The sequence below is a fragment of the Paroedura picta genome, chromosome 5 (genome assembly GCF_049243985.1).
Source record: "Paroedura picta isolate Pp20150507F chromosome 5, Ppicta_v3.0, whole genome shotgun sequence".
Lineage (NCBI taxonomy): Eukaryota > Metazoa > Chordata > Lepidosauria > Squamata > Gekkonidae > Paroedura > Paroedura picta.
In genome coordinates, this window is record NC_135373.1 from 82,768,803 (window position 1) to 82,782,372 (window position 13,570).

The 13,570-nt window shown below is 42.2% G+C and overlaps 2 protein-coding genes across 2 annotated transcripts in view; both read left to right on the top strand.

Moving 5' to 3' along the window:
- KCNMB4 (potassium calcium-activated channel subfamily M regulatory beta subunit 4) overlaps positions 1–4,319 on the top strand; it is a 31,437-nt gene extending 27,118 nt beyond the window's left edge. Inside the window, exon 3 of the mRNA XM_077338794.1 lies at positions 3,701–4,319. Within this exon, the coding sequence (XP_077194909.1) occupies positions 3,701–3,869 (169 nt within the window). The 3' untranslated portion in view covers positions 3,870–4,319. The remainder of the gene's footprint in view (positions 1–3,700) is intronic.
- Positions 1–13,570, top strand: part of MYRFL (myelin regulatory factor like) — a 512,195-nt gene that overhangs the window by 220,418 nt on the left and 278,207 nt on the right. The gene's annotated exons all lie outside the window — the stretch shown is intronic.

Sequence of the window (13,570 nt, forward strand, 5' to 3'; positions counted from 1 at the left end):
AGTGGCTAGCCAGTCGCCTTCCATCCCCCACCCCTGACCACCCCTCCTCCTTCCACTTCCCTCTGAGGCTGGTAGGCTGCAGATCCCTGCCGCAGGAGAGCTGCCCCTGCTGGTGAGTTCCATAACAGCTGTCCGGGGGGGGGAGGGGAAAACCATCCGCAGAATTCTTCCACTCTACCTCTCAAATCTAGTGCCGTTGTATTCCCGAATGCAATGGACCTGGCCCCCAGTTTCACTCATAAGTAGAGATGGGTGAAACTTGTTTGCCTTAAACTGATGAGTAGCGTAATTTACCAGGTGCTGAGTTTGCCTTTCGTATCTGTCCAGTGATTTATATTGTTACATGCAAATGAAATGGGCGCTAGATGGCCTGGGAGAAGGCCTACCCCCCACCCGTGGCTCTCTGGAGCCTTCTCCCCACCCGTGGCTCTCTGGTAGAAGGCTGCCCAGGCCACCCCCCACCCGAGGCTCTCTCTCGCCTTCTCCCAGCCGGTGGAGCAGCCTCGCCGCGTCTACATTTTACTATAATCTGTAAGAAGGTCATGTAAGAATATCATAGTCTGACGAAGAGTGCTTGCACTCGAAAGCTCACGCCTTGAATAAATCTTTGTTGGTCTTAAAGGTGCTACTGGTCTTAAAGGTGCTACTGGATATCAACATGGTTTAGGAAGAATTTGATAATCTGTCTTGTATCCAGAGGGCTTTAAATGGTGGTGGCAACAAACCTCTCCTTTTGCTGGAGTTGATGTGATGCCTTGAGGAAGACTATTGTGGAATGTGGAACTGACTCTACCAGGAACAAAACATAGGGGGACTCAGTAGAATACACTTAGATGGAGGAATCCACAGGTTGCTACCCTCTTTTAAAGGCCAGGGTATGGCAGAGCATTATTGGATCCAGCAAGCTTTTTCACTCACTCTTGCTCAATTCCCCTCCATAGTATAGGCCCTCAGCCCACATGGCTTTTATACATGCAAGACCCATGATGCCCATCATAGCTTTCTTTTTAAATGCGAGGGGATTCCTTCTTTTTCCATTGGCAGAAGGGTTTGTTTGATACAACCCATTATTTGTTAGTCTGCTTATACCGGCCGGGAGAAGGCAGGCCGGCCCACCCCCCACCCGAGGCTCTCTGCAGCCTTCTCCCGGCCGGCGAAGCGCCCTCACCGCGTCTCCGATGCGGCAAGGCCGCTCCACCGGCCGGGAGAAGGCGGCGCAGCCCACCACTCACCCGTGGCTGTCTGGAGCAGCCAGGCGGATTCCCTGGGCGGCTGCTTGGAGCGGGATGGACACTTGGAGGGGCCAATCAGGAGCCGCTTCGCGGCTCCTGATTGGCCCCTCCGAGTTTTTATCCCGGACAGGGCCCGCCCTAACTCCTCCCACACTGCCCTTACTGCTTTATTCAGTCCGTGGCGCTCCGCGCCATGGGGCTGTTTAAAGATTTTGGGATTTTGGTAGCCTCTTTGCCCATCTTGCTAAAATAGGTTCTGTGTTTGTTTTCTGTTGTGGTTTGGCAGCAGTACTGCAATTGAGTAGTTCTCGTCTTTATCCAAGCACAGGGAAAAGTACTATATGCAATTATTAATTAATGAAAACATATAATAATGAACATATGTGGACTACTGGGTTTGTATCCTGAGGCTATTGGAATAATTACCAGCTGCAATAAAAGACCCTCTATAATAAGATGGCTGAATTGTGTAGGACAGAATATCTGTCAGCATTTATTTTGTAATCTTAGTTGAAGTTCTCTTTCAGTTAACCACCAATTGCTAGAAAGTGAAACGGGGATCCCTTGGTTAAAATTTGCATAGTAGAATTGAACTGAATGGGCAGCTATCAAAACATGGGGAGAATAGCTTCCTACCCTTGTTGACGGTTTGGTGGTGGGTGCTCTGATACAGAAAGGTATACAGTGAGCTCCAAAGCACACACATAACTGTTGTGGAAGTGGAGTTCCATATCCATCTCTATAAGCATATGCTGACATTTTGCAAATGCCCCATGTGCTTATGGGACTCCAGACTTCAGTCATTCATATAGCTGGTAAGTTCAGGGCCAAGTCATACATTAAAAAGTCCACATGTCCTCCACATGGAGCTTCTACAGACATTTATTTATTATGTATGTATTTATTTAAAACATTTATGAGCTGCCTTTACCATATGAGAGCTCAAGGTAGCTTATAATGGTACGTACAATATAATAATTCCATCTGGAAATGTAATTCCTGAGCCGAAGAAGCAGCCTTCCTTCCTGTGCCACTTTGTTTTGAAAACTTTTAAAAGTTTGATTACATATTTTAATACAGAAAAATAAAAATACAAGAAGAAGACCAAAAGAATAAAAGATGAAGAATAGCCAAGGTAAAGTCATCAGAATTAACTTCTGAGCTTCCAGTCGGCTAGAACAATTACCGAATAATTCAAATTCATCAAATTCTAATAGGATAACTTACATATATTAGCATTGTTTCAGAATTATTTTCTTTAATCTTTAAAAAGTGTAGATCGTCAAGTCATTTTTTCCCCTTTCACACAAGAAGTCAGTAGTAGAGGTTTCCAGTTATTTATGAAAGAAATTGTCCTTTCTCTAATCCAAGGTGTAAGTTTAATCATTTCTGCAAGTTCCAATGTCTTTATCAGCCCATCTTCTACTATACATATTCTCTCAGATGTCCAGTTCTGAGAGCTGGAAACCTTTGCAGCTTTCTGAACCTGAAATGGCCTCAGGCAGCTGCTGTTTGCCCTGTTGGGGGACCTAAATATACTGATGCCCTTTGCATACCACAGCCCTGATTCAAACTGGTTTCTAGCATGCCTGAAAATAGAATTCACAGAATGCAGCTCCTGATGCAAAGGCCTTGTGGTTGCCATGTAGACTGTGTTAATTGTCCTCAGTGTGTTAGAAGTTTGCAAGAAAGTCCACCTAATACATACATCAATAAGACATACGCTGTTCTAACAGAAACTTTTAGCAGTTGCTATTGAACAATATTCCAAACTGTATTTCTCAGTTGTTTTAAAAGCACTCATTGCCTTAAATATATATAATTAAATCCCCTCAAGTCTGGATACAGTTGATGCAAAATGGGTAACCGTTTGCCATTGGGTATCTTGTGATGATTCCAAAAAGTATGGGGTTAAAACTAGGAGCTTTTCAGAATCCGGAGCTCATTCTTTGAAACTATTGCAGCAATGGTCTATTTTAGTAACAGATCGCTTGTAGCTGCTGAAGAATGTGACGTACACGAATTGACTCCTCTGCTTGCAAGGGTTGTCCATTCCACCCAATAGCAGAGGCAGTTGTGCACCTGCAATCCTTTTTGTGTATGAATGAATGATCAGATTCAGGAACTCTGTGCATACACTGGAGCACTCATAGTGTCCCTTCAAAGGAAATTTCTTAAGGCAGACATTGTTATCAAGCATTTCAAGTACACTTTCATTTTCTTTAGGATTTCTTTTGCCAAAACTGAAATATCAAAAACTTGTGCTATGAATTATGTTTTCTGTTAGACCTTTGTATTGAGTTGTATACTGCAAGGAAAAATGCAATAGAAATTGACAAAGGAATATACAAGAAAATCAAGGTGGTGGATGAAATGAAATCACTGGATCACTACTTAGAAGGTTGCTGACAATATAGTTTTTCTGCAGTTGATTGACTTCTTCCCTTCCCCCCCTTTTTTTGTTGCAGGCCAGATGATGTACTCTTACGACGTACACATGATGAGTCGGTTCTTATGCACTGCTTCCTTTGGCCAGTGGTTACCTTCCTCGTAGGAGTCCTCATTGTAATTCTGACCATTTGTGCAAAGAGCTTGGCTGTTAAAGCAGAAGCAATAAAGAAGAGGAAGCACTCCTAAATGGAGGACACTGTTGAAGGAGAGTTGCAGAGTTATAGGCAAGTCTGAAGTGCCAAATGCAGTTGATGGGGGCTTCCATGGTGCTTTTCCAGCAATGCCCATTCCTAGTGTATTGCCAGATGTTGGTCTTGCCAATGCCTGAAGATTAATCTTAGGTGACCATACTGTGAAATGTCAGCTAGCCGCTTCTGCTACTATGAAAGCAAATATGTTTTTTGCACTGAATGATCTTAAGCTGCACCAAATTGGCTATCCTGCGTTGAATGAAATCTGAATGATGGCTCTTCACTCCAGGTCTCCAGGATGGATTGAAAGAAAACCTGGGTTTCTGAAAACCCGAAATGTGGTTGATTTCATCTTAGCAAAACTATGTTTCTTCACATTATAATTTAGTAGAGAATATTTATTATTTCCTTTCTCATAGACTGTATTTCTGAAATATTAAAAAAGTGGTTGGTTTTTAAAAAAATAGCATATGGTCTCATTATGTGAGTGGTATACATTCTAACTTGGAAAAATAAATTATTGTATTCTGCAGTGCCATTTGAGAATTTTAAAACAAGCATAAGAGATCCCAAAAATAATTTAGTGATTTAAAAATTATTGGGAATGATCCACCTCTTTACTGCTTCCTCCCTTCCCATATGCTATTCCACATGTAGAATATCCCTACTGATATACCATTCCCTTGTGGATCCTCAGCTGCAGGTGGGGCATTGCACTCATGTTAGGGTACATGATAGCTTAGATCTTTAGAATTATGTTACAAATAAAAACTGAACCACATGATATTTATCTCCTCATGTTACAATTTTGTATAACTACCCTTCTCAAGAACAGCAGCTTTTCAACAACCCCAAATCAGCAAGCAGTAGGTTAACTATACATTTATTATGTGCAAAAACTATTTAAGTGTTCTTTAGGAAAACTTATTTCTCATCATAAAATTGTTCAACATTTCTCGGTGGAATTAATTAATCTGGAATTTAGGCATGTCTACCTGCTGCTGCAACCATTTGTACTTTAAGTATATGGCTAAGCACTTGAATACCATTAGTTGATTAGTAGGACTCAGGAATGCTTACTTTTTACAGCTTTTCCCCATTATCAAGGACATCATCTTTCTTCATGTCTACCATACTAAGAAATCTGAAATTTTGCAGTCACTGTAGTGAATCTGTTCCACATATATTTCTGGTAAGGCCTTGGAGGAGGAGCGTGTCTCATAGTGCCACAAGACGGCTGTCCCGTCCCTGTGTGCCTCCTCTTCCTCCAACCAACTTGCCTGTCTGTCCACTAGCCAGCCAATCACCCTCCATCCCCCACTCCTGATCACCCCTCCTCCTTCTACTTTCCTCTAAGACTCAGAGGCTGAAGATCCCTGCTGCGTGAGCTGCCCTTGCTGGTGAGTTCCCTTCCCAGGGGCCTCCAGTCTGCTGCCTTTCCAAGTCCTGGGGAGAGGTAGCGGCTGTCCAGAGTTCTCCCACCCACCCACCTCCAGTCTTGTACCTGTTGTGTTCTTGAATGCAGCGGACTTGGCCCCTAATTACGTGCTTACATAAACCATGAATGAGATGCAAATGACTCCCTTCAAATTGAGGTGAGATTTATCATTCACTTCAGAGAGGTTGGATTATAGCTTTAAATCAGCATAAATACATTTAATTGAGTACATATAAGTAAATTTAGCCTAAATCTATTTAATTTTTTGCAAGTTACTGGTTGATTTTATGTATTCATGTGTTGTTCCCCATGCAATCTGTGTGTCTGTGGCTTCCTCCCCCATTATAATGAACACAATGCATATGTTTGTCTTTCACTGTGTGTAGGGGGAACAGATGTTGAAAACATCATGGATAAAGGATGTGATTTTATTTTAAAGTACCTAAGGAAAGCAATTGTCCCTTAAATTACTATCCCAAACATTATTGATCAGACAAGAACATCTTTTTGAAGACTGCTCTACTATCTTGCTATCATGACCTCTATTCCACAAGCCGCAGTTATGTTACCATGACAACCAAGCAAAACATTCGAGGGCTTGCATTGTTAGACTTCACGGAACAGAAAATTGCCACCTTCTATTTTGCCATTTGATAAATGATGGCAAACTCTTTTGTTTGTTGTTCTCAGTGATATCATCTGAGCCTCACTCACTGGTAAAATCACCCGATAAATGTTTCAATTTTTAAAGTATATTAAAAATCAATCAACTCCCACCTATTTGGGAAACCTTTCCAGGGCCATCAAGAACCCCCCAGGGTTTCACAAAATCCTGGTTGAGAAAGCCTGCTCAAATTTCTTATGAAACCTAATAATTAACACTAGCACCAGTTTCCTCATCTACAGACTTAATATATAGGTGCAAGAAATGGAGAATGGGTATTCTTTTTACTGAACAGACAGTGAAAACTGAGGCACAGAATATGGCATGAGTGGCTGAATGCCTTGATAACTAACCCTCACAGAACTAGTTATTGAGAACATTTATATTCCATCTTTCCTCCCTGTTAGGGCCTTCAAGGTGCTAAGCAGTTAAACATTAAAAACTGACTTTAAAATATATGTAAAACAATATCATAGGAAAGAAGAGCAGTAAGGAAATGCTGAATGAAACAAAGTCTTCACACACTGCTGGAAAATAATGATGGAAGAGGGGTGAATGAATGTCCATTGGAAGGAAGTTCCACAATTGTGGTACCATGACTGAGAAGGTAGTATCCCATTTTGTCACCCATCTAGGCACTGACATTAGGATCACTGGTGTTGGGGCTCCTGAAGATTAATAGGGGGCCCTTGAAATATGCTGGTCCCAAACCATATAGGGCTCTAAAAGTCAATGGGCTTGGAAGCAAATTGGAAGCCATTGTAGATGGAACAAGAGTGAAGTCATCTAACCCACTTAAGTCAATATTATTATCATGGAATGCTGTACCAATTTTTGTTTCTGGCCACTCTTCAAGGGCAGCCCCATGTAGTAATGTAATCAAGATAATACCAAGTCATGCACCAAAAGGGTAAGATCTTTTTTATCCAAGGAACGTTACAACTAGGTCAGCCAAGATAGGGAAAGGCACTAGTCCTGGCCACTATTGCTACCTGCTAATATTGGTTTAAGATGCCACACATGGTTTGGTGAGGAGTTTCTGTGTCCTGTCTTGGTAAGACTGTACCAAGTCAGGATAAGAGGGCACTATAAAAAGGTCAATATTTATATTTTTAAATGGAAAATAATGAAGCTTGATGTGCAATGTACCACAGCTGCAACTCCATCCTGAGGCCATTTAATTTTTAGTTCCAGTATGCTAATACGTTACTTTCCCCCCTTTTTTTAACCTCTCTTTTTGATATCCCAGATGTAGGGCATCCTTATTTCTGTACTATTATCTTGAAGATATATTTTATTGCATTTTTTCAAATACATCCCACTGAGAATGTGTCTCATTTCTGACACAATCAACTATCCTGATTTTTTTTCCTGTTTTATTCAATATTTATATTGACATTACTTTGAAGAATTCTGCCTCAGTATACTCTCCAATGATCAGCATTATTAAAGGATGTGGATTCTCTTTCATGTATTGCAATTAGATTTCATTTATTTTGATACCCAAATTCTGTTAGCTTTTTATTGCTTAGTTCTATAAATCTGATAAAGGAAATGATTTGACTTCAAAAGTACACCTTTTGTGAAATTCCATTTTGTGTATGCTAAATTTAAATACAGCAAATAAAAACAGGAATTAAGATATTAATTTTACCCTTTCCAAAACACAAATGCAGCTCTAGTTTGAAGGAGATGAATTCATTTATCTTTAACTGCTCCTAGCGGAGCGGATTAAATAAAGCAGTAAGGGCCCTGAGGGTGGGCCCTGTCCGGGATGAGGAAGGGTGCCAATAGGCCCCTTCCCCCGAACTGACAATCGAAGGTGCCAGTCGGCAGGCACAAAGCGCCTGCCGATTGGGTCCTTTGATTGTCAGTCCGGCGGCAAGGGACCAATTGTGAGCCATGCACAGCACAGCTCGCAATTGGTCCTTTGCCGCCAGACTGACTAATTGGGAGGCACCTCCCGATCCACCCCCCTTCCACTCTCCGCGCACTCACCTGCCCGCTGCTATTACCTGTCTTGCTTTCCTGACGGCGGCAGCGGAGCTGCCAGTGTCGGCAGAAACGGCAGCGGCGGAGGAGGTGTGAGCGGCGGAGCCAGCAGTGGTGGCAGTGGAGCCGCCAGCGCCCACTGCCCCCGCCCTGCCCGCACACAGACCCGCTTGGACTACACTCAGACAGGTAGGCCGCACTGCGGGGGGAGGGCAGGACAAACAGCTAGCGCCTGCTGTATCTAGAGTACAGGGGGCTTATTTTCTAGTTTATTTATATTTTGATTAAACATACAATATAATGATTGGCACATAATTATTTCAGGAACTGTCGTATCTTTTGATCTGTTTTAGTTTAAGGAATCACATCAAAGAATTGGCAGAACCTCAGTTCTCATCATTGGTGAAGAGTTGCGATAAAGAGTTAGAGGATGCTGTCTTTTTTTTGTTTCAAGAACAGTTAGGTTAAGGTAACAGTAACATTGGAAGGTCATTTGCTATACCATTAAAGCCTGTTGGTTACAAATAAATGAATGTGTATAATTTCACATTCAGCACCCATTATTGCTGCTCCTATATGTGGAGTCCATTTTAAACTATTGACATATATGTTGAGCAAGACATAAACTGACAGTCTAATGGAGGGTATATGGGTCATATGGTAACCACACAATGCAGCCAATGTATTTATTTATTTATTAGATTTCTAGACTGCTGCCCCCAGCAAGCTGGCTTGCGGCAGTTCACAAAGTGATATAAAACATAAAAACAAATCTCCCATAAAACACCTCAGTATTAACATCTAAAAAACTCTAGCATCAAAATGGCAGTATACAATTCAGGATAAAAAACTCAATGCTTTGGCCCTTTGGCATTGGTCTAGATAGTAACCAGTAGTTGATGGTCAAAAACCAGGGTGGCAGCTGGGGGTTGGCCATCAACAGCTCTAATGCTGCATCTGAACTCGGGAGGGGGGGCAGATCTCTTACCCCACCCCTCCACCTGGCCTCAACCAAATGTCTAGCAGAAGAGCTCCATTTTGCAGGCCCTGCAGAACTCAAAGTCCCATCAGGGCCCGCAGCTCGTCCGGGAGCTCGTTCCACCAGGTAGGGGTCAGGACCCAAAAGGCCCTGGCTCTGGTCAAGGCCAGGCTCACCTCCCAGGAGCCCAAGACCCTCAGCAGATTCATACCCACAGATCGGAGTGCCCTGCTGGGGGCATAAAGAGGTAAGTGGTCCTGTAGGTAAGTAGGGCCCAACCCGCATAAAGCCTGAATAAATAAAGTCAAGAAGCGGGGTAGTAGAAGACCTGCTGAAGAAACCAGACTGCAGCATAAAAACAGCAACCTTGGTAAGGGTGAGCACATCAGATGTGCGGGAAATGGGAAGTCTAAGAAGAACCATAGCTGAATGCCAGATTGTCTTATGCAGGAATGTGGGATTGAATAGGATTCCTGTGTGGAATTTATACATATCCTCCAGATAATGGGAATAAAATAGCTATGTTTTTACAAGTGTCAATCAAAAATAGGTATTTATCACAGTATATTCTGTATTCAATGGGGTAAATGATGTACCCGCAGAGCCCTTCCAGTCTGAAAAAAAAAACCCAGAGTGGGTGGGAGGTGGAAGCCCTTTTCCCCTGCCGTGTCATGGTCCTGAACCCAGTCAAATCCCCCATGTGTTTGGGAAATTTGTTCCTTCACACCTGTCTCAAAATCAGATCAGGGGAACCATGACAACACACATTCAAACCATTGCATGTAGTCTGGCCCTTTGGCAGCACTGGATGTCTGAACTGGCAGCAAATGAGCAGGAAAGATGTCTGCATTGTGTGACAGTGGAGAAAATGGGCAGTTCTAGGATATGGATTATCAGGAAAGTGGCTAAAAACAAAATACCCAGTACTGTAACATCCGGGTATAAAATCTATGGTGCTACTGCAGTTGCTGCACCTGGGATACTATCCAGTACTATGCACTGTATCTCAAAAAAGGATGTTGCAGCTGGAAAAGATGGAGAAGAGGACAAGCTGCTCAAGAAGCTGGACTGCACTTGGGCAAAGGCCTCGAAGCAACCTTCAAATTTTGGAACATCATAGGAAGACAGGGAGTTGAGATCTGCTACGAGATATATAACCTGCTCATCTAAGAGATAAATATCCTGAAGCTGGAGAAGAGGCTGGATGGGAACCTGTTGTGCTGTTGAGCTGATCTAGCAGGATTCTTGTGCCAGATTGGTTAGGCTGAAGCTCTTAGCAAGCCTTTGTTTCTCTTTCTGGAGAGAATAATTTATCCTGTTCACATTTTTTTTAGTCTGGTCATCTTCTCAAAAGGGCATTTTAAAACCTAGACCAATAGGAAATACTGGGGGGGGGATTTGTGGGGGGGGGTTTGAACAAAAATTATATTATTTGTTTATTCTGTATAGATTAGATAACAGCACAAAAGAAAAATAATGCTGTTACAATGGCAGGTTCCCAAAGGGAATGAAAAAAAATAGTTGAATGTTCATGAAATCCCCTGTAAACTATATTTGTAAGGATTAAATGAAGATCAAGGAGCACATCTGTTTCCGCAAGGGATATATTATTTTTCCCCCAAATATCCCTTAGTGTAATGGATGCATTTTGAAAGTTAAAGTATTTATCACTGAAGGACTAATACAACTTATAGCTGCATGAGATATGAGCTACTGTATTAGAAGACTTCTATAGTGCCATTTGTGTAAGAACTGTCAAATGTATGTTTTCTTCTTAAATATGTTTCCCCCTACATGCACAGTTAACTAATTGTATGGCAAGCCCAGGTGAAGGAGCAAGTGATTGGACTGAAGGGATATTTTTCATGCCAGGCAGCAGGCAGCAAGCCAGAGGGGACCGGTGGGAGGAAGGATCCCCATTACTCTTGCAAAGTCTATGCTGGAATTTAAGGCACCCAATAGACAAAAGTCATGTGGGATCAAGGCCGTAATAAGGAGGAGAATTTGTGGAGATTGAAAGAAAAACCTGGCTGGATCCAATCCCACAAGAACTGGTTGAGGAAGAAGTTAATGCCAGCAATGGATCTTATTTCAAAAGGCTGCTAGATGCTTCCTGACAGAACAGTCCCTGTCCTGCCCAAGAACCCCTTTAGACCAGGGATAGCCAAACTGTGACTCTCCAGATGCCTGTGCCTCACAATGACCATGAGCCCCTGCCAGTGCACTTTAAACTAAAACAAAAAACAAACAAAAACAAAGTACAAGGGACAGAAGGATACAAAAGGCAGGTTTTTAAATATCACCACTGATGGCTTCTCAGATTGACTGCTGCTTGAATTCCTTGTGTTTTTCAGAAATATATTACATTTGCTAACTCCTTGTTAATGTTAGCTGGACTTACAACTAATTTGAATTGGATATTTTGCCCTTTCTGAAAAGTTTGTCCTTGTAAGGCAAAAATTTGCCCTTGTGGAAAGACAGGAACAAACAGAGTTTTGTGTGGGTCTAAAACAGGTGGCAACACTACAGGTAAGGTTTTTTTTCTGTGTGGAATTAAGCAAGTGACTTCTGCTTAGTTTCTTTGATTTAGCTGTTTGATTCTGGTATAAAATTTTGGCTGTTCATGAGAGGCAGGGTGGGAAGAGATGAGCCAGCTCTTGAGGTCCCTTCTTACATGCCCAGGTTAATGCCAATCACCACTTTGGGGTCAGGAAGGAATTTTCTTCCAGGCCAGACTGGCCAGGGAACCTGGGCATAGAGCAAGTAGAGTGGGAGTAGAGTGGGAACTAAGGGTGAATTTCCTGCATTGTGCAGGGAGTTGGAATAAATGATTGTGGTCCCTTCTAGTTCTATGTTTTTATGTTGGTTTTTTGTTTGGTATTTGTACCTTGTATTTTACTTTTAAGAGCTTCTTGTGAAGCAGAGTGGTATGTGGCTAAAAGGCTGTCTGAAAGCTATGCCCATGAGGTTGGGAGTTCAATCCCAGCAGCCGGCTCACGGTTGATTCATCCTTCCATCCTTCCGAGCTCAGTAAAATGAGTACCCAGCTTGCTGGGGGGTAAACGGTAATGACTGGGGAAGGCACTGGCAAACCACCCGTATTGAGTCTGCCATGAAAACGCTGGAGGGCATCACCCCAAGGGTCAGGCATGACTTGGTGCTTGCACAGGGGATACCTTTACCTTTATTTTACTTTTCCTGGCAGAACAGGCCACCAGGCTTGACACCAATCTGTTCCTGGGGAGATCTTTTACTAGCAGCAAACATTTATCAAGCAGGCCATTCCTTGTCATTAATTCCAGATTTCTAGTGCCAACATGGTGGCTTTGAAAATGAAGCTGCATTTTTAGTCCAATAGTGCTTTAGTGTTGCCCTAGGAATCTATTAAACTATGTTTTATTATTGATCTTCATGGTATGCTATGTTAATACATTTTCATTTGTTGTAGAAATAGGATTATTTTGCAAATAATAGATTGAACTAACTTAGTTTCAAAGGGTAGCCATGTTGGTCTGCATAGAACAGTTAGATTTGCGTCCAACTCTGCTTGTCAAGTATCTGATGAAGGGAGCTTTGACTCTCACAAGCTCATACCAAAAATCTAGTTGACCTGTAGGGCACCACTGGACTCCGTTTTAGGTTATTACTATGTTGATAATATTAAGATTAGTATATGTGGATAATATTAAAAACATAAGAGCAGCCCTTCTGGATCAGACCAGTGGTCCATCTACTCCATGATCCTATTCACACAGCAGCCAATCAATTCCTCTGAATGACCAACAACAGGGCATTGAGGGCAAGGCCTTCAGCTGATGTTGCCTCCTGGCTCTGGGTGTCAGAGGCTTAGTGCTCATTTGCCCTAGGCTGACTGGTCTGTAATTCCCATGTTCCCTTCTGGATTCCTTTTCAAAAACTGGGGTCACATTTGCTACTCTCCAGTCTTCTGGCATAGTGGCTGAATTTAGTGATAGTTGATCTGTTAATCTGTATATGTAACCTAGCTGACATCTTAGAACTCTCTTAAGAACTCTTGGTGAATGGCATCAGGACCTGGAGAATTATCGTTTTTTAATTTCCCCATCTCTGGTCACCTCAATTTGGGTCAGTTCTTCAGATGCCCTTCCAAAAAATAGGGTTATGGCCTGGATACATGCCCCATACAGTGTACACAGAAGCAAAAAAGTCATTGAGCTTTTCTGTCATCTCCCTTAGCAATTTCTTTATTCCTTTGTCATCCAAAGGCCCCACTGCTTCTCTGGTGGGTTACCTGCTCTGGATATATTTCATTTAATTTTTTTCTTTATTCTCACAGATAGAGCAAACTACTAAAATATTATAGGACAAACTCTCTCACCTGATGTAGCTTGTTTTCTGCACAGTGGTAAAGAGAAGATTTTTCCACTCATCACATTTAGGGATTCTATTAAATGTGTTGTTCCATATGTGATAAAATGGTTATTTCTGATTTTGGACGTGACCAGCAGGTGGTTTCCCAAAAGACAACATGTTCTTGATGAATTGCCATAGGCTAATTGTTTTCAATCCAATTTAGAAAGGGTTGGATGATCTACTTCAGTAGACATTAATCTGTTTTTAATCCATTATATTTCAAACTAGCTG